Source organism: Anabrus simplex, chromosome 2 (assembly GCF_040414725.1).
Source record: "Anabrus simplex isolate iqAnaSimp1 chromosome 2, ASM4041472v1, whole genome shotgun sequence".
NCBI classification, from domain to species: domain Eukaryota; kingdom Metazoa; phylum Arthropoda; class Insecta; order Orthoptera; family Tettigoniidae; genus Anabrus; species Anabrus simplex.
Window position 1 is genome coordinate 132394427 of NC_090266.1, and position 22817 is coordinate 132417243.

A 22817-nucleotide genomic window follows, 5' to 3' on the forward strand; every position below is an offset into this window, starting at 1 on the left:
GGAGCAGTACAAGATGTCTCTCAACGTATACCGAAAGCAAATGGTGCCTTGGTTTTGCTCTATCCGGTATGGAAGAACAACAAAATATCTATCAGAACCAAACTTCGCATTTTCCGAAGTAAGGTCAAGGCTGTTGTATTATATGGGTCCGAGATCTGGAAAGTGACTGAAGTGATTACCTCCAAGTTGCAGACGTTTGTCAACCGCTGTTTAAGGAAGATTCTAAACAACTACTGGCCGGAAGTAATCTCCAATCATGAACTATGGAGAAGGACGGGTGAAACTGAGATGGCCATACACATAAAGCGGCGGAAATGGAAATGGGTAGGAAAGGGAATGAAGCCATTGAGAGAGAGGCACTGGATTGGAACCTGCATGGTAACAGGAGGAGAGGAATGCCTAAACAAACGTGGCAAAGATCTATACACATGGAGGCATTGGAAGAATGTAAGACCTGGAGAGAGGTGAAGAGGTTGGCTGGCAACAAGATCAGATGGAGATGCTTTGTTGATGCCCTATGTTCCTCAAGGAACAGCAGGAATTAAGTCAAAGTAAATCAGGTAAACAACTGATACGGAATTTGCCACCTGGACGACAGCCCTAAATGTAAACCAGCGGTGATTGATTTGATTTAAGTGTATATTTAATGACATAAACAGTTACAATAGTGAGTGAATCCTCCTTTTTACTGAACGAGTCAGTATTGCGGTTAGGGTCATGCAGCTGTGAGCTTGCAGTAGGGAGATAATGGGTTCGAACCCCACTGTCGGCAACCCTGAAGATGTTTTTTTGTGGTTTCCCATTTTCTTACCAGGCAAATACTGGTGCTATACCTTAATTAAGGTCACAGCTGCTTTCTTCCCACTCCTATCTGTCTGTGTCGGTGCGACATAAAGCAGATCGTTAAAAAAATATTCATAAAAAACCTCCTTTACGTTAATGGTAAATTTTTATACTTATTGAACTTGTGTAATTTAGATTTGTTTAAACACTGTTCTTAATTCACATATACTGTATAGCACTACTGTTTCATTTAAGTAATTTAAAATCATAAACCAAGACTAATAATAATAAATTGTGATGCAGTGTTGAAAATACATTAGCATTCTTAATAACACTCCTTTGTTGTCACACTTATGAGTTGAAACTGATGAACAATTAAATTAAAATTATGGGTGCAATTATTAATGAATAAAAATTAATTTGTGAATTGACAGTCATCAAAGTTAAATTGTAATCTTTTAAAATCTGCATTGCAATCTAACTACAGCAAGTGGAATATATTTTTAAGAATACAAATCTTAACTGGATTCACCCTAACTTTCTGTAATCACTACCAGTGTAGTCTGTATAAAGATCCTCATGTGTTTGTTGTTCATCTTCATTTACAATGTTGAGGACCATTTCTACTAAGAATACTTCATTAATACATTTGAAGTCTGTATGGGTGAATGGAGAAGACTGGATCACCAATCATCTAGAAGCAGAATGTTCATTTGTAAAATTGCCAGTTTTTTTGCTGTTCTGACTAGACTGTGAGGTATGTTACAAAAGGTGTGTTCAAGAGGAACCAGGTGCTGTGGAGACTCAAGTTGTTGAAAGAGATTCTAGCTGAAAGGATCATTTGATCAAACACATCCACTCTCTGTGCAACGTAATAGTAAAAGCACCTTACTAGACAACTGCAAAACCATGATGTGACTTTCAGAAGTTGATATCTGCTCTTAGAATGGTGTCATTCCCCAATAGTACAGGAAATTCTGAATAGTGTAATGTACTAAAACATAATTTGAAGTGATGAGTCTTGCTTTTTTCTTTTACTTATAGTTTTGAATTTCATTGGGTTCTGTATTGAAGTGAGATTACAGTTTATTAAAATGCTTTCAACGTCCACCTCTTCATATACCATGACATTTTATTGGGATTGAATCACATGTCAAATCGTACTAGTTTCAGCATCTGTGTGCCATTATCAGTTGTAAGTACAAATTAAACAATTATATACATATGACTAAAACATCTAAAACACATTTTTACAAATTCTCGCAATAAAATACATTTCTGTAATGATAAACGATATAAGTTAAAATTATGTTACAATTGATTGCTGTAATATAAAATTCTTAAAATTCCGGCAATTCGTTGCATAGTTCATACTTGCATTCCATATCTTGTTCGATGTCAGTAAACTTGTGATTAGTGTCATGCATATGTTGATCCATGGCGGAAACTTATTGTGCCTCATCGCGTTGACATGTTCTGAATATCTAATCATAAAGTTACGTCCTATTTGACCCACGTAAGAGCTGCCGCATTCATTACATTTTAGTCTGCATATTCCAGATTTGGAGTAAATATTGGGGGTATTGATTGATGCAGAGTTGTTTAAAATTTCGGAGGTTCTATTGTTACTTTTGAAAAAATTCTTACATTGTGTTTCCGGAAAAGGTTGGTGATTTTGTGGGCGTCGTCATTGTAAGTGAAGGTGGTTGAAATAGGAGCCTTTTCTTTTTCTTTTATAAGTTTGGTTTTTGGCCGGTGCCTATATTTGTTGATTATTTGTTCTATAAATGACCTGTTGTACCCACTGAACTTGGCAATTGCCCTTACGGTGTTAAGTTCATTTTTAAGATCTTTCTTTGTCATGGTTATGGCAAAAGCTCGATAAACCATGCTATTATATGCTGCACGTTTATGCATTAGGGGATGTATGGAATCTTTGTGGATCGTGTTAGCAGTTTGTGTACGTTTCCTGTAGGTTTCATAAGACAGACTAGAGTTATTTCCGTTAATGGTTGTTTCTAGAAAATTGGTTGTTTTATTGACTTCTGACTCTAGTGTGAATTTAATGTATGGGTCAATACTATTCAAGCCTTGAAGAGTGGAGCCCACTTTCTTGATTAACTCATCCATAATGACGAATGTGTCGTCCACATATCTAGCCCATATGAGAATATTTGGAAAGTTGTTATTGTTGATTTTTGTGTGTTCTAAGTTATCTAAATGGATATTAGTCAAAATTTCTGAAGAAGTTGATCCCATCGCCAGTCCATTCTGTTGATAGATAATTTTGTCGAAAACAAAGAAGTTATTGTTGATGACTAGTTTTAGAAGCTGAATGAAATCTTGTATTTCTAGTTTACTGAGAGAACTGTATTTACTTAGATTATTTTCAATTATATATATATATATATATTTTTTTGCTATTTGCTTTACGTCGCACCATCACAGATATGTTTTATGGTGACGATGGGATAGGAAAGGTCTAGGAAGAGGAAGGAAGCGCCCGTGGCCTTAATTAAGGCACAGGTGTGAAAATGGGAAACCACGGAAAACCATCTTTAGGGCTGCCGACAGTGGGGCTCGAACCCACTATCTCCCGATTACTGGATACTGGCCGCACTTAAAGGAGAACACAACACAAAAACACATATTTTGTTATTCATTGCTAAATATGTATTATCGGAATGTAATAACAATGCTGTTAATCCGGTGCCTCTGTGTCCAACCATTCTGAAGTTATGTGCGGAAGTAGTAACTGGTTGTGACGTCACTGCACTGTAGAGTCTACCTGGCAGCCTTGCCGCTGGGAGTAAACTCGCACAGTCTTTTCCCGCACTCCATCTGCTACCGCCGTGTTCTTCTGTTGCCAGTGTTAGTGGGCTTATTTTTATGTATAATGGAGTAAATATCATTCGTCCGTATCAGTATGAGCCAGAACGAACGATGTTTGCTGATGCCCATTCAGATAGCGACTTGACATGGATATGCTAAACACTAGAGGCCGTGCCGGCGCGCGAATTTGGTGTAAATGTAATGAGTGTACCATCATGGATACGGATGAAGAAAGTGTATGCTGTTGTGAATTAGACAATGTAAAAGCAGTGAAATATGAGAAATTTATGTGTATAACAAGAAATCCCTCGTTTACAAGGCTTATTTTAGACCATGAAGTATTGACAATGACAAGGCATAACATGAGCTTAAAAACAAAGAACATGGCAAAGAAACATTTACTGACAGCTTTAAATCCATCAAATAGAACTTGGCGTTTTATTTGTTACAAACAGTTCACTTCGTGCGTAAATTCATGGACTGCAATTGGTAAAAAGAACAGAGTTGTCATACCATCATGTGTTGTCAACACCATGAGGAACACATTTCCGGAACCCAATGGCACCTATGTGGGCTTCAAGCTGTAAATGAAAAAATGAAATTAAAACAGTAGAATTATGTAAGAGTTTCCTAAGCTTGTTTGTAGGATAAATATAGATAATGTATTATTTTGACATGAAGTACGGCACCTCATTTATTGTTGCGATTGAAATCGTGAGAAGTGCTTCTTGATCAGGTCGTCATTGGAAGGTCGAGGTATTGGAGTGATGTTTTTAGGCAGTGACAGATCCATTGCTTGATCTTCAGGTGAGGCTCTACTATAGTTACCGGTAGTTTGCAAGAGATTTATTTTGTTCATTATTGCCTTCTTCCATCCATCGCTTGACGCCTCGTATTTCTGTTTTATCACCCAGGCTCCTGTTGATTTTGAGTACTGAGTTTTGATACCAGCTTTCAATTTATTGATGTTCCAATTATAGTCCAATGCAGCAATCACTGACCTGAGCTTTAAGTCTCTGCATGAGAAATGAACTCTTTTAGGAGCGTATTTCAAACTAAGGTTGTGATAACTTTCTAGGCTTCTGGTGTGAACGTAGTGTTTTATGTTCCACATCTTTTAAAAAAGATTTGTCTAAAACTATTTTCTTCAAGGCTTCATATGAACTTGAATTTCCTTTAATCCACATTTTCTTTCTCTCTTCCTCCTCCATTAATGTATCGTGCTCACAAGATTTCCATTCTCCGTTTTCTAACCACTTATGCTCATTTTTTACATGGTGCAAAACTGACAAAAATTTATCGATTAACACAGAACTGTTTCCATTACATGTTTGTGCTGCCCACCATAAATGATTGATTATAATGGCCTTCCACACTTGAACTTCTGGATGATTTTTATCGAGAGCTTTCATCTTTTTCATTAGACTTTTTGATACGTGCCAAACATTAAATTCATGTTCAATATCAGGATACTGCATTCTCAGTAAATACCTTACTCCTTTGTGTCTATCAGAAAGGAAGAGTTTTATATTACAGTTTTCTTCCTGTACAATCTTCCTCATCGCAATTTCACACGCAGCCCTTTCAAGATCACATTTCACCATCACTCTCTGAACAAGTTCCAAATGAGCTATGCAGCCTGTATTTATATCCATTGGTGAATACACTAAATATTTGACTGAAAAGCCGGGAGAATCGTACTGGCCATCTCCGGCTAACCAAACGGGTTTGGCACTGCTTTTCAAGCAATCAATAACATTAGTCCTTTCTTAATCCCAAGCACCCTCCACTATCGGACGAGTTACTCTATGAATAATTCTATCATATACAGTTCGTGACATCATATGTAAGTTAATGGACTTGCAGAATGACCAAAAAGGTTCAAACAGAATACCCGACAACAGTAATGCTGATGATATTAGGACATTTGCTTCCGGTTTCTTTCCTTCCATAGGTTGAGAATACCAACAGACTTTATTACCACAATAGCAAAGTGATTTTACACACAACATAGTCCCTTTAATGTAATGTGAGATGTTTTTCACTTTACTTTTACAATTGTAACAAATTTCAAAGAGTGTGAGCAAACTTGTCCCCGCTGCAAAGAAATATGAACCTGTAATATGTACATCGTCCTGAGTGTGTTCGTTATCAGTATCACTAATATAACTTTCACTGTCCTTTCATCTGGTTCATAGAAACTGTCATTCAACTGTTCTCCCATTACGTCACTGTTCAACGCTGTACCGAAAGTTGCAACGTCAACGTATTTTCTAGCTATTTCACTTCCTAACTCACACTGTACTTCTACACTACATTCGTGTCTGTCTGGTGAAATATTTTCACTCATATCATTCTGAACGTCGTGTACATCATTATCGTTATCGCTTTCGTTTAATACTGTGTCAACAAACTCCCTTCGTCTTTTAGCCTCATACCTTTCCGTCCTGCTCTTTTTAGTTTCTGACAACTACTCCCACAGTGTATTTTGTGAAGCGGCTTCCGTATGAATTAGCATTCCTGCCTGAGAAGTATCTCCATCTGACAACGCCAGACATCTTATTGAAGGAACAGATCCTGGCTTCAATTTCGGACCTTGTAGCTTTTCTGTAGGCATCACCGTCATTTTCAAAAGTTGCGATTCATCATAGTCTGTATTTTTAAAATGCACTGAGCGCACAGTAGCTCCCTTACCGGGAGAAAAGTGTTTCCTCTTGCAAAATTGTACCCAATTGCTAAATCTTCGAGGCGACTTACTTCGATTTGGAAACCTATGGAAATGTATTTCTTTCTCTCTACACTTTCGGTTTCTACTCGTTGTGTTGTTACAGCCGTACACACTACAGGAAGGCATTTCGACAAACAGCCACCGTGCTATAATAATAAACAACACTTCAAGTAAACGGAAGAGCGGCTGAGCGCGTACTGTAATAATCAACTGGATGGCTTGCTCAGCGCTTACAGGGCAGTGACGTCACAGTTACTCGTATTTCCTTAGTTCACCGGCCTGCGGAGCGGCGCACAGCAAAAGCAAATTTATAGTTGAACACTGATACATTCTTTGATTCTGAGGCAACTTGATTTTTGTGTTGTGTTCTCCTCTAAGCGACTGCACCTATCGAGCTCGGTTTCAATGATTTTTGGAAGTTCAGAAGTTGGTATGCTCGCATACATATTTTCTATGTCAAAGGAGTGGAGGGAATGGTTAGGTTGTAGGTTAAATGCCTTTAATTTCTCAATCAGTTTGAAGTGTTTTTAATGGATTTATTGGAGAAAAAGTGATCATTTTTGGTTAGGAAACTTTGAATGAATTGGGTTGCTTTGTAGAATGGACAGGGTCTATTGTTGATAATGGGTCGGATAGGAATATTAGGTTTGTGAATTTTTGGGAGGGCTTGAACTGTAGGAAGGCCTGGATTCATGGTTACTAGTTTAGATTTTTCATGGTCTGTAAAAGGAAGTGATAAGCTCTTTAAAGTTTGTTTTAGTTGTTTGTGGACTTTTTGGGTAGGGTCTTTCTTGATTATTTTAAATGTGTTGTTATTGAAAAAATCTTTAGTTTTGGATACATAATCAGTTTTATCTGCCTTTATGATTATTAAGTCATTTCTTTTAAATTCTATGATTTGTTTGTGTTCAGAGATAAAATTGTCGTCATTAGAGTTAGTGGAAATTGTTTTTCTGCTTACGTTTTTAGCTGTGCCCATCTTATCTAGTTTTCTTTTTATTTCAAACCTAATTTCATCTTGTTTCTCTAAAGGCATTTTATTTATTGTGGCTTCTGATTCAATAATCATGTTAGTCATTTTATTTATTTTATTCATGTTAGGCCAGTTCTGGTTAGGGCCTTTTGATAGGGTGGCAATTTCTTCCTTATTAAGGTTTACATTGGAAAGGTTAACCACAGGGGAATGAAATTTTTCAATTATGTTTTTTGTCAAATTGGTTTCTTTGGGTTGATTTTCAAGTGAAAACTTATGCTTATTCTTTTTTAAAGTGTTTATTTTTCTATCTAAAGCAAGCTGTTCTTGTGAAAGAATATCAAACAATTTGTTGTAAAATCTGATTTTGAAATATGTTCCATTGTGCTCTAGAAAGCCTTCGGTGGGAATGGCGGCTCTAAATATTGTGTGATGTATGTTTGTCTCTTATAATAGTGTTTGTGGCGGGTTATTAAAGGAATTTGAAGTTTTCCTACGTATAGTAATGTTCATTTCCGAGTGACTATTGAAAGGAAAAATCACGTACTGCTGGCTAACCTTAAAGTGCTGTGTAATTATATAATTTCGTATTCTCACTTGGTGATAGTGTAATTGTAGGTTATGTCGCGGAATAAGCAAAAGCAAAAGAATAAGAACAAGAACAAGAGCATGATGGATACCCAGGGTCAGTTAAAGTGTCTCGAAGTGGACGAAACTAACATCCGAGTTGCTGAAAGTGGACTTGACAATCTTGAATCAACTGTTCATGAAATACTGAGTTCTTCTACGTTCTTCTGTTGTATCCTTGAGCGACTAATCGATAAAGTAATTGATAGGCTTAAGGACAGCATCGACTTCAATACGAAGATTATTGAAGATCTTAGAAAGGTAGTGAATGAAAAAGATACAAAAATAAAAGAACTGCAATTAGAACTGGAAACTATGAAATCCAGATCTTGTGACGAGATTGATCAACTCAATCAATACTCGCGACGTAATAACGTGGAAATTCATGGTATACCAGAACTACAAAGTGAAGATGTATACAAATTAGTCACGGATATTGGGTCAGCAGTTGGTTGTGTGATCAATAAAACAGACATTGACATTGCTCATAGAACTCCGACATCCAATAAATCTCTGCCTAGACCTATTGTGGTTAAGTTCATGAATAGATGGAAGAAGCATGAACTTATGGTTGCAAAGAAAAATGTTAGGCAACTTTCATCCACTGCACTTAATATTAATGCCACTAGCCATACTATTTACATCAATGACCACCTAACAGCTAAATCTAAAGGTCTTCTTAAGAGAGCTAAAGACCTTAGAGCAAAAGGCTTCAAGTATGCGTGGTCAAGGGAAGGGAGAATTTTTGTAAGGAGAAATGATACTTCTAGCATTATACATATCAGAAACATAGATGATGTCTTAGCTCTCTCTTCCCCTTAGGACTTAGGTAGGCTATTTACTTGTAGGTAGATGAATAATCCATGTTATTTTTATGGAAGGTTCTGAATTCCAACTAAGTGAACTACAGGAGCTTACTAGCAAAGATGGAACTAGAATTCTATATATCAACTCCCAAAGTATTCGTAATAAGTGGAGTAATTTACTTTATACAGTACAGGAAGCACAATATCCTGAAATCATTGTAATTGTTGAAACATGGGTTTCTCCTGAGGAAGAAAAATATTTCAATCTGAATGGATATGATGGTCTCTTTTGCTCTAGATCACATAATAGGGGTGGTGGAATTGCCATTTATATAAAGGAACCGTATAAGGCTAATTTATTATTATCTATTAACAGTAATGCTAGTTCATATAGTATATTATTAATTGAGATAAAGGGTTTTGTGAATGACATTCACTTAGTAGCAGTATATAACCCTCGTACTAAATTTTCGAAAGGTTTTCTAAAATGTTTAGAGGATATTTGGAATAAAGGTGGCAAAACATTTTGTATTACTGTTGGTGACTTTAATATAAATAAATTAGAACACAGTCATATATCTGCTGAGCTTCAGAATCTGTGTGGGTGTTATAATCAGAGTTCATGTAACACTCTCTTTCCTACTAGAATTTCATTGACAACTAGTACACTTATAGACTATTTTTACGTAAACAGAGTCTGCAAATACAAAATATATAACATAATAAATGATCTGAGTGATCACAATTTATTAATCTTGGATATTAATATTACACCCAAAATGAATACACAAAGAAATTATGTAATGCAACCTACAAAATACCATGTCCCATCTATGGAAAAATACATGTCTCAAACGCCATTAACTATAAATGAAGAGGATGGCTCGGATATCATAACAGATAAATTAATGACATATTTTAAAGAAAGTACTGCTTTAGTTAAAAATGAAAGTCCTAATCTAAATAAGAAAGTTAGACCCTCTTGCCCATGGTTTACTTCAGAGCTGTTAAATTTAATCAAACAAAAAAATAATGTATATTATAAAATTAAAAGACAACAGATGAGATTTAGTATGGGATGTGGCTATATTTCACAGCAGTTAATACAAGACTATAAAGACATACACAACAGGGTTACTAGAATGAAAAGAGATCTAGAAAATAATTATTATATCAATAGGTTAAACAGCACAAATAATCAGTGGAAAGTTATTAATAATATTTTAACAACTAATAACTGTAACAATGAAGAAATACAGTTGAAAGTAAATGATAAGTTGGTGACTGACTCTAGTCAAATTTCAACTATATTTAATGACTATTTCACTGATATGGGTCTGTCTTTAGCTAAGAACATTCCTCAGTGTAAACACCCTCACCTTGAACCTGGCCCATCTAATACCTTGTTTTTAACCCGTACTAATGAAAATGAAATTGAACAAATAATTAATAATCTTAAAAACAGTTCTAGTGTTGACTGTTTTGGTATTAGTAATACTCTTATAAAGAGACTCTCTAAATTTCTTATACCTCACATCACAAAATTAGTTAACAAATCTCTATCAGAGGGTAAAGTACCAGCCAAACTTAAAATCGCCAGAGTTGTATCAATCTATAAAGGTATGGATAAATTTAATGTAAGTAATTACAGACCAATCTCGGTACTACCTCCTTTATCTAAGATTTTAGAACAAGTGGTTAGAAAAAGATTATTAGATTTTTTGTTAAATAATAAATATTTTTATCAATTTCAGTATGGTTTCCTATCTCACTCGAGTACCAGTAATGCTATTGAGGATATTGTTATTAAACTACAACAAGCTTTAGACTCAGGTATGTTAGCAGCTGGCTTATTTATAGATCTTAAAAAGGCTTTTGACACAGTTGATCATAAAATTCTATTACATAAATTAGAAGTAGCAGGCATTAGAGGTATTGCATTGGATTGGTTTGTTGATTACCTCTCTAATAGCGAGCAGTTTGTTACATGTAATAATACTCAGAGTAATGTAAAGGTGATATCCATGGTGTGCCTCAGGGTCCTGTGCTGGGGCCTTTATTGTTTCTTATCTTCATTAATGATATTGGTCACCTTAAATTAAATGGAAGACTATCCATCTTTGCTGATGACACCAATATTTTTTATACAGGCTCTAGCAATCAGGAACTTGAACAAAATATGCAGCAGGATATTCGATTACTTGAAACATGGCTTAATTCCAACCGATTAACGATAAATCTAACAAAAACAAACTACATAAATTTTCACAAACCTTTATATGTATTAAATTTGGATAAAAATCTGCTTTTCTTCAATCACAGAGTAATGAAAGTACACAGTACTAAATTCTTAGGACTGATTATAGATGAAAATCTGTCGTGGAGTAATCACGTGGAGACCATTTGTAATAAAATTATCCCTGTGATTGGTATCCTCAGTAGATTGCGATATAAGTTCTCTCGTGGGTTGTTGAAGGGTATTTACTATGCTCTTATTGAAAGCCACATCTCTTATATGATACATATGTGGGCATGCTGTAATAAAGAATTATTTGAAAAGGTAGAGGTCCTTAGGAAGAGAGCACTAAAAATAATTTTCAAACTGCCCATTCTGACACAGACTAATGATCTGTATAAACATTGTAATATATTATCACTTCCAAACCTCCGCATAAAGGCTTCTATAATTATGATCTATAAAATTCAAAACAAATTGGTCCACTCAAACACATCAGTAATTACTAATTCACAGATTCATAATTATGAAACAAGAATTATTCATAATATTCACTACAATCAGATTCATTCCACTAGTTATGGTCAAAATTCTCTTTGGCATTTTTCTATAACTATGTATAACTCGCTTCCAAAAAGTATAAAAATGTTACCAACTTTATCTATCTTCAAGAGTAATGTAACTAAATACTTGAAGTAGTATGGTAATTTTGGTAAGGAAGCTTTGTCCTATCTTATCTATTACATCATGTTAAATTATATACTTACTGTATTTTATTTTGTAATTACATTGTGAATATAGCTGCCATTGTAATTTATTTGTATTGCACCAAGAAGAGCCTTGGCTCAGGTGCCTATATTGAAATGAATTAAAAAAATAAAAAAAATTTAAAAAAGCCTATGAGCTGCTTCAAGGCGAGTTTCATACAATTTGTTATTAAAGAAGGATTTTTTTCTTATGTAAAAAACAAATTTGGTTTTTCAGCCAAATTTTGTTGGTATTTTGCTGAGTTTTGATCAAATGTGGTGCATAACGATGTGTTTTAATTGTTCCTTTCAAAAAATTAGGTGTTAAATCATGTGTAATACATTGCTTCAGGAAATTTATATCTTTGCCTAACTGGACAACTTTAACAATTTTTTTAGGCCCATATATTGATAGGCCTTTCTCTTTGCCTGGTAGGCCGTTTCACTTATAGTTATGAATTTCATTGGGTTCCGTATTGAAGCGGGATTGCAGTAAATTAAAATTCTTTAAAGGTCCACCTATTCAATACATTGACATTTTATTGTGATTGAATCACATGTCAAATGGTACTAGTTTCAGCATCTATGTGCCATCATCAGCCGTAAGTACAAATTAAACAACTATATACATATGCCTAAAATATTTAAAACACATTTTAACACATTCAAAAATACATTTCTGTAATGATACATTATGTTACAGTTGATTGCTGTAATATAAAATTCTTAAAATTTGGGCATTTCGTTACATAGTCCAGTCTGTGTACATCTGGGATAAGTGAATTTGTGCTGTTTTTTGCTGTCTATATGGGTGATACTTGTTCACTTCATACTAGGTGGTTCCAGGGAAGTTTAATTTGATCATGTAAGACCATGATATAAATAGAGATGAATTCCCAGTTCAATTTAAACCTGAAGAAGAAATTAGCCAAGTTAGACGTTGGAAGCAATGTATGGAAGTTACTAGAATCATTAGAATCATAAATGATGATTGACTCACCTTGAACAGCATGTTGAATGTGTTTGTTACACAGGCGGAGCCTACGATGTGTGTGTGATAGCTAAGGTAGGCAGCGGTAAAGGAGGCGAGGGGAAAGAAGGAGGTGGGGCATCTGTGGGGGAATGAAACTAAGGCGGGGCGGAAGGATGGGGTAGTGGGGGTAATTGACGGAAATCGCCATCCTATCAAAAGGCCCGAACCAAAACTGGCCTAACATGAATAAAATAAATATAATAACTAACATGATTATAGAATCAGAAGCCACAATAAATAAAATGCCTTTAGAGAAACAAGACGAAATTATTTTTGAAATGAAAAGAAAACTAGATGAGATGGGCATAGCTAAAAATGTAAGCAGAAAAACCATTTCCACTAACTCTAATGATGACAATTTTATCTCTGAACACAAACAAATCATAGAACTTAAAAAGAAAATAAAACATAATGACTTAAGAATTACAAAGGCAGATAAAACTGATTATGTATCCAAAACTAAAGAATTTTTCAATAACAACACATTTAAAATAATCAAGAAAGACCCTATCCAAAAAATCCAGAAACAACTAAAACAAACTTTAAAGGACTTACCATTTCTTTTTACAGACCATGAAAAATCTAAACCAGTAACCATGAATTCAGACCTTCCTACAGTTAAAGCCCTTCCATAAATTCACAAACCTAATATTCCTATCCGACCCATTATCAACTATAGACCCAGTCGACTCTACAAAGCATCCCAGTTCATTCAAAGTTTCCTAACCAAAAATGATCACTTTCTCTCCAATAAATCCATAAAAAACACTTCAAACTGATTGAGAAATTAAAGGTATTTAACCTACAACCTAACCATTCCCTCCACTCCTTTGACATAGAAAATATGTATGCGAGCGTACCAATTTCTGAACTTCCAAAAATCATTGAAAATAATCTAAGTAAATACAGTTCTCTCAGTAAACTAGAAATACAAGATTTCATTCAGCTTCTAAAACTAGTCATCAACAATAACTTCTTTGTTTTTGACAAAATTATCTATCAACAGAATGGACTGGCGATGGGATCAACTTCTTCAGAAATTTTGACTAATATCCATTTAGATAACTTAGAACACACAAAAATCAACAATAACAACTTTCCAAATATTCTCATATGGGCTAGATATGTGGACGACACATTCGTCATTATGGATGAGTTAATCAAGAAAGCAGGCTCCACTCTTCAAGGCTTGAATAGTATTGACCCATACATTAAATTCACACTAGAGTCAGAAGTCAATAAAACAATCAATTTTCTAGAAATAACCATTATTGGAAATATCTCTAGTCTTATGAAATCTACAGGAAACGTACACAAACTGCTAACACGATCCACAAAGATTCCATACATCCCCTAATGCACGAACGTGCAGCATATAATAGCAGGGTCTATCGAGCTTTTGCCATACCCATGACAAAGAAAGATCTTAATAATGAACTTAACACCATAAGGACAATTGCCAAGTTCAGTGGGTACAACAGGTCATTTATAGAACAAATAATCAACAAATATAGGCACCGGCCAAAAACCAAACTTATAAAAGAAAAAGAAAAGGCTCCTATTTTAACCACCTTCACTTACAATGACGACGTCCACAAAATCACCAACCTTTTCTGGAAACACAATGTAAGAATTTTTTCAAAACTAACAATAGAACCTCCGAAATTTTACACAACTCTGCATCAATCAATACCCCCAATATTTACTCCAAATCTGGAATATGCAGATTAAAATGTAATGAATGCGGCAGCTCTTATGTGGGTCAAACAGGACATAACTTTATGATTAGATATTCAGAACATGTCAACGCGATGAGGCACAATAAGTTTTCCGCCATGGGTCAACATTTGCATTACACTAATCACAAATTTACCGATATCGAACAAGATATGGAAGTTCTTCAAACAGCAAATAAGGGACCCATCATGAATATTATTGAAAGTTGTTACATTAGAAAATGAAAACCTACAACCTGTTTTCCAGTCATTGACCGGGTCAGGGATGAAATGAATGTATCAGATATAGGCTGTTAGTACAATGGGGTCGCAACTCCCAAAGTGATTTATTAATGACTTATAGATGCTATGAAATGAGAATGGTGAGTGTTTCTGGAATGAAAGATGACAGGTGAAACCGGAGTACCTGGAGAAAAACCTGTCCCGCCTCCGCTTTGTCCAGCACAAATCTCACATGGAGTGACCGGGATTTGAACCACGGTATCCAGCGGTGAGAAGCCAACACGCTGCCGCCTGAGCCATTGTGATCAATACTTCAACCCCAATTATAATATAAACAAAATGTACAAGAAACCCAATATCCTTTTCGATCTTTTAATCAATTGGCTTAAAAATACCAAACTATCAAAAAACAGTTCAATTTTCAAGGTAATCCGTAACACACACTCCCGTGAATTACCCCCACTACCCCATCCTTCCGCCCTGCCATAGTTCCATTCCCTCGCAGATGCCCCGCCTCCTTTTCCGCTGCCTACCTTAGCTATCACACACACATCGTAGGCTCCGCCTGTGTAACAAACACGTTCAACATGCTGTTCAAGGTGAGTCAATCATCATTTATGATTCTAATGATTCTAGTAACTTCCATACATTGCTTCCAACATCTAACTTGGCTAATTTCTTCTTCAGGTTTAAATTGAAGTGGGAATTCATCTCTATTTATATCAAGATCCTACATGATTAAATGAAACTTCCCTGGAACCACTTAGTATAAAGTGAACAAGTGTCACCCATATAGACAGCTGAAAACAGCACAAATTCACTTATCGTGGATGCACACAGACTGGACTATATAACGAATTTTAAATATAACCATTCAATGGCTTGTGAGTCAGTCATTGAGCCATTGAAGGTCATGCTAAGGAAAAGATTAACGGGAATTACTCCTAAAATATGTCCAGCAGCCACAGATCAAGTTGTCATACGTCTAACTGTGTATAATAACCGGAATAACTCACTCATTCAAGCAAGAAATTGGATGGAGATAAAATAAAGACGGAGATTCATAAGCTCAGAACCCCGTGGTCATCAGATGTTTACAATCATGAAAAATGTTATTTAATATATGAGCAGAGACTAGCAAGTAAAGTTTTCATTTTCAACAGCAAGAAGAAGCAAGTCTACCATATGATATTCAGGTCCAGCAATAACGCGGTGGAGGCCATGACTTAACGTTATAGGTTAAATGATCAGGAAGGCGTTGAAGAAAATAAATCGATTGCATACATCATGAAGATAAAGAGATGGTGAAGTGTTCCTTTATACATCTTCCTAATCAGAAGAGATGTTATCTCGGAGCTTATTTCCTCAAATGTCAAAAACATATGGAAGAGAAGTTACAAAGTAGCAAACTTAGCATAAGATATGAAACGCGGACCAATATTATAAATGTAACAATTTTAATGAACATTTGTTTTTATGAACAATTTTGTTGTATGAAAAACTGAGTTTGAAGGTTGACAAAATTGCAATTCACACGTCTTAAGGAGGAGCGTTTTGGAGTAGCAGAATTTAAAGGAAATATTGAAAGACGTATTAGGAAGACAATGATATTGTATTAAATAATGATCCTATATTTGATATTTAAAGAAGGCGAGTCTTCTGGAATAATATTGGAATAATTGTATAATGCCTATATAGCTGTATTAATTCTATTTATATAAGTTTCAGGTCCTTGGACTCACAGTGAATGAACACTATTCCTTGATGTAATGATGAGAGTTGACATGCAGAGTTACAGGATTAGTGTCCTAACAGTCCCGGGATGGTGCTAAGATGAATGCCAAACCGAGACCGATGGAATGGAGATGAGTGCAGTGTTAAGTGATCTGCACTGATAAGTACCTAAGATTTCATCTTCTGTATTCTATCTGTAGATGCATAGTGGTAGAGTAGATTTTATTTCATTTTATAATGAAGTGGTATTAATTGAAACAGCTTGAGTGACCTAATGCGATCATCGCAAGTGCCCAGTGATACTTGTGATTACAGTTAAGTTCGATGAAGGTATTGATATAATTTGTCCTATGCAAGATTCAGCTCGTAGAATACGCATTTTTGTCGTGAGTTACCCAGAATTCTTTATGATTACTGTGAATGTAATGAGGCGTTGTCTTCATAATTTGAATCATACTAGTACCGCATAAATATTTTTGTGAGGTGATGTGATTTAATGTCTATCTTAAGAAGGTCTTCTTGTGTGATAATATCATGTGTGTACATTGTACAGTTTCGAATATTTCGTGAGATTAGCGATGATTGTGATATGGCTTATAATGATGGTAATATTCTTCAGATAGATGCTTGTGTATTTCTTGGGGTAAGTAATTGTGCATAAGTATGGTGCGCTTGAAGTATGGTGAATAATATAAGGATAGGGTCATCGATAAAGTGTTTAAATGATGAATGAAGTTATTATAGTAAATGGTTCGTTTAGAATAGGTATTATGGAAGCGTCATCAGTAATTTTAGTGGTTTTCAAAGAACTTAGGATTGAGAAGTGGATTTAAGCGTTCATCGTACAAATTAAGAGAATCCGAGATAGGCAAGCAGTAAGGTTATCATTACTTTTGTTGTGTAACATGTCCGAAGGTTATGAGTGGACATTGGTGTACGATCATCGAGACATTATTTTGCGACATGATGTGGTACGGATACCGAATATCTTAAATGAATGATCATTGACAAGAGGTCTTCAGCATTAAATAATCATAATATGGATGTAGTAGAGTGCCATATTAAGTAAATTATCATCATCTGGTGTAGTGTAAGTTGTGTTCTTTGTGTAGTTGCTTGTAGCATGAATCGTTTTAGATAGTAGACCTTCATGATTTTCTTTCAGGAGGACAGTTCCGGTGAGACCAGATGCCGTTAATTATTTCTAGATCTTATTAATTACGATAGTTTCAGCTAGCTATTGTGCATTCTTTTTCAGGTGGCGAATGTGAATTCCTGGGACACACTGTTCTTATTCGATTGAGTTATTGCTAAATCCAATTATAATGTCTTTTAATACTATACGATCGCTCATTTAAAGATGGTCATGCTGATGACAGGTCATTATTAGGGAACTCAAGTTGATTAACACTTAGGCAGTCTATGAGAAGAATGATAGAATGATAGGGCATTGAAAGATGAAATCTGGGATACATGAACGATAAACATAAATGAGACATTGGAGATTTTCATTTTATGTTTTGATAATGGGCGGACAGTTAATAACAAGGAAATAATTTTATGAACGACACTAAGCCTTCAGCAAATCCCATGTCTGATTTCATCAAGATGGAGTTTTCAATTTAAATTTAATTTCTTTAATGATGGTGAATGATAATGTTAGTAGCCAACAAAGAGTTTGATTTCATTTTATATATGATTATTCTCCAACTATGCTGCGATGTAGATATTATTGTATTAGTTTAGTTATTATGATTTCATTAAATCGGAGATCCTTCCAAGAAACTAACATTTTGATATTTTCTTTTATTCAGATGAGATATATTTTAGCCTTGCATAGTCAGTTGAAATATTATTTGCTGCGTTAATAAGGGCCTCGCGTTAAATGTCAGTAGAACTGCATTGTTACTCTTCGAATGTCCATGCCCTGGGTGGAATCTTATGTATCACCATTGACTCTGGCCGAGGCTTATTTACTAAACCTACGAACCCTCAACACCGACAGAAGGACGGTTGTAGTTAATTTTATATTACAGCAATCAATTGTAACATAATTTTAACTTATCTCATGTATCATTACAGAAATGTGTTTTAGAATGTGTTAAAATGTGTTTTAGATGTTTTAGGCATATGTATATAATTGTTTAATTTGTACTTACGGCTGATGATGACACATAGATGCTGAAACTAGTACCATTTTACACATGATTCAATCACAATAAATTGTCATTGTATTGAATAGGTGGACCTTGAAAGAATTTTATTTTACTGTGTTGCTTTTTTGTCTGGGCATAAATAATCCACTACATTAGAATATAGAGTATCAGCAAAACTGTTCGGCTCTTTGGCTGAATGGCCAGTGTAATAGCTATGTCCAGGGAGGGCCCGTGCAGTGTAGTAGCCTTTGGTTCAGAGAGCCCCAGGTTCGATTCCTGGCTGGTTAAGGGATTTCAACTTTGTCTGGTATATTCCTCTAGCTCAGAGGTTGGGTGTTTGTTTTCATTTTTTATTTTGTTTATTTATTTTTACTTCCTACAATGATAGTCTGCCTAAATCTGACATTTAAATACTGGAGTTTGTCCTTCTCGCATGTAATACTATAATGGTGATTTCTAACTATTAGGGCGGAGCCTTTATTAGCCAAGATGGCTAAATCACAATATAGATTCTTGGTAATGCCCACACTTCTGTAAAACTCTTCTAAGAATTTTGATATGGTTCCTCTTGCTCCATTGAAAATTCCTACAACCCTTATACTGGGGATGATGTATGATTCTTTGAGGTAGTTGATGGTTGATTCACAGGTAGCTCGTTTCTCTGCGTCTACATCTGCTGGCTGACAGGAGTCAACCTCACATCTAATGGTAAGTCCAGAATATATGCAAAGTCCTCTTCTTGGTTAATTGCTCTTATATCTATTCTCCGATAGCTTCCACCACCAGCAACACATACCACCTCTTCATGTACCTCATGTCATAACCTTTCTTGGAGAATGCTGAGAATCTTATTCTGTTGTGCCTAACATTCCTAAGTAAGTGTCGTCCCCCCCCCCCCCCCCCCTGCCGATTGGCATGAACCAACGACATGAGCTAAGGTTTCAGGCTCACTGCAGTGTCGTACTTCCTAAAATGATAGGCTCCGTCCCAGCTATGTCCAGGGAGGGCCCGTACAGGAACCGCATTATATTGCAATTTTGGCACGTCCTTCCACTCTGATTCAGAGAGTCCATTTAGGCTGTCGATCCACTGGTTAGCCAGTGTTTATTCCTGATTTCAGACTTAAACTTCAAATTGGCAAAACATGCTTAACAGTGTAGTTCTCAAGATACCAATGAACAATTACTAACAGGAATTAATGCTACTTCCAGCTGACTCTTCGTATTGCTACACTCTGTTGGCTTACAATGAAGAAATTTCTGGAACATCTTGAACAGGGATGTTATATCAGGCAAACTGAGCAATGTTGCCATTGCAGAATAAGTAAGGAAATCTCTAGAATAGAAGTAGAATAACTATACTACATGATAATAAATTTTACAATATTCTGTTATGGAGCTCATTTCTGATTGTTTTCTCATTTGGTGTTTAAAGCAAGTCCAACTTGCCATAATTCATGATAGTGTATGTGTTGTGCATGTACTTGCTAATAACTGATATATTGTTCGATGGAAGTAACGCATTTTTCTCCTTTTGATTTTAGCGTGAAGGCGGGAGAGTTCCTCGGACTGTTGAATGTGAAATAACCGAAGATCTTTTGGACTCCTGTGTGCCTGGCGACGTTGTCACCTTAGTTGGAATAGTCAAGGTGGGTAGGTGTATTCCTATGTATCCTTGTCCTCTTCAGTAAGTTGTCACAGTCATGCTGCCTGCAGTGCATCCCACATTTGCTTGACGGAGAATCCATAGGGTGAACACAATAATCAAGGTAGTGCAACAGATACTCAGTTGGGTTCCTAGTCCTGGAAATTATAGCGCCAAGAAAATGCTTGATATTCTTGTTCATGACCTTTGAACCACTGATAGACATTTCTACCAATGTGACATGCTGCATTGTCCTGCTGAGAGATCCCATTCCATGTATGAGTGTTAATGATCTGGAAAGATGGATTTATTTCCAAATTGATAGACAGTGTGTTCCACAAGGATGAATGGTCCCAGAGAACTCTATAACATAATTTCCCAGAACATTGGACTATGTGTAAGTAATGGTAGCATCCTGCTTCACGGAATTTACCAAGCTCAGAACATTTTAAGCCAGCCTCGGACCTATGTGAATAACGGAGTCCCACTCGCAATTGACAGGCGAGGGACTCCTTGGAAACAATTTGGCGAACAAAATGGAATTTGACGGAGAGCCATCAATATTAACGGGGCTTATGGAAGAAAGAAAATAGAACGTGCTGAATCAGCAAAGAGGATGCGTATGGATGTATCAGGAGTTGATATTTAGGTAAAGGGAGATAATGAGGAAGAGATAGGAGATTATGAAGTGTTCTTGATACATGTTAAAAAAGGAAAGACTTCTCATGAGGAATACTGCTACAAGCAGCATAGTTTCTGTTAGGCATGGAAATGAGCTAATGATGTGGATAAATTTGGCAGATCCAGGTATTAAGATGAGGAGGAAGTTGACAAGTTTTATGAAGCACTGATTGACATCATAGTCAGGGTCAAGAGCAAGGATAGTATAATGCTAATGGGTATTTCAATTTGAGAGTTGGAAATAGAACTGAAGGATACAAAAAGGTTATGGAATAAATATGGAGAAGGTATGGAAACTGATAGGGACAGGAAGCATTTGCTGGACTTCTGTGCTAGTATGGGATTACCAGTTACGAATACATTCTTTAAGCGTATGGCTATTCACCACTACACATCGGAGGGTAGGGTCACCTAATCCGTAATAGACTCTATCTTAAGCGACTTCGAATTCAGGAAATCTGTCAGGAATATACAGGTTTTCTTGGGAGATTTTGATGATACAGCATTATCTGATCTATAGGCCTACCATAGAGAAAGTGAAATCTGTCTGTGAACGAATAAGGAAATTTTGAGGACAAGGGAAGTAGACAGAAGTACATGGACATGATTAGTGAGAAGTTCTGAAAAGTGGACAGTAAGCAGGTTCAGAATATAGAAGGAGAATAGGTGGCATACAGAGATACTGTAGTAGAAACATCAAGGGAATGCTTAGGAACAGCTGTGTGTAAAGATGGAAAAAGTGAACATCTATGTGAAATGCTGAAGTGAGAGCAGCTTGTAAACTTAAAAAGAAGGCGTATTGGAAATGGCTCCAAACAAGGGCCGATACTGACAGGGAATTGTACGTACATGAAAGAAACAGAGTGAAACAAATATTTGTTGAATACAAAAAGAAGTCTTGTGAAGATTTTGGTAATAACCTGGAAAGGCTAGGTCAAGCATCACGGAAACCTTTCTGGACAGTAATAAAGAATCTTAAGAAGGGAGGGAAGAAGGAAATGAATTGTGTTTTGGGTAATCAGGTGATCTCATACTAGATCCGAGGGAATCACTGGACAGGTGGAAGGAATGTTTTGAAAATCTATCTCAACATAAAAGGAAATCTTCCTGCCGACATCGCAAACAACAAAGCCCATGGGGAGGAGGAAAATGATGTTTATGAAATTTCGTTTGAGGAAGTGGAAAGGATGGTAAATAAACTCCATTGTCATAAAGCAGCAGGAATAGATGAAATTAGACCTGCAATGGTGAAGTATAGAGGGAAGATAAGGATGAAATGACTTCATAGAGTAATAAAACTTGCATGAAGTGTTGGTAAAGTACCTTCAGATTGGACAAAAGAGTAGTTACACATATCTATAAGCAAGGGAACAGGAACGATTGCAATCTCATTGATTAGTATACCAGGCAAAGTATTCACTGGCATCGTAGAATGGAGGGTGCGATCAGTCGTTGAGAGGAAGTTGGATGAAAACCAGTGTGGTTTCTGACCTCAGAGGGGCTCTCAGGGTCAGATATTCAGTATGCGCCAGGTAATTGAAAAATGCTGCAAGAGGAATAAGCAGTTATGTTTTGTAGATCTAGAGAAAGCATATAACAGGGTACTGAGGGAAAAGATGTTCACAATACTGGGGAACAATGGGATTAAGTGTAGATTATTAAAATCAATCAAAGGCATTTATTTTGACAATTGGCTACAGTGTGAATCGATGGTAGGACGAGTTCTTGGTTCAAGGTACTTACAGGGGTTAGACAAGGCTGTAATCTTTCACCTTTGTTGTTCGTAGTTTACATGAATCATCTGTTGAAAGGTATAAAGTGGCAGGGAGGAATTCAGGGAGGTGGAAATGTAGCAAGCAGTGTGGCCTATGCTGATGACT

General features: G+C 36.0%; 1 protein-coding gene across 4 annotated transcripts in view; it reads left to right on the top strand.

Annotated features, from left to right (window-relative positions):
* Positions 1 to 22817, top strand: part of LOC136862701 (DNA helicase MCM8) — a 661148-nt gene that overhangs the window by 241667 nt on the left and 396664 nt on the right. For all 4 annotated transcript variants that reach the window (XM_067138906.2, XM_067138907.2, XM_067138908.2 and 1 more), the window contains exon 7: positions 20156 to 20260. In XM_067138906.2, the coding sequence (XP_066995007.2) occupies positions 20156 to 20260 (105 nt within the window). The remainder of the gene's footprint in view (positions 1 to 20155; positions 20261 to 22817) is intronic.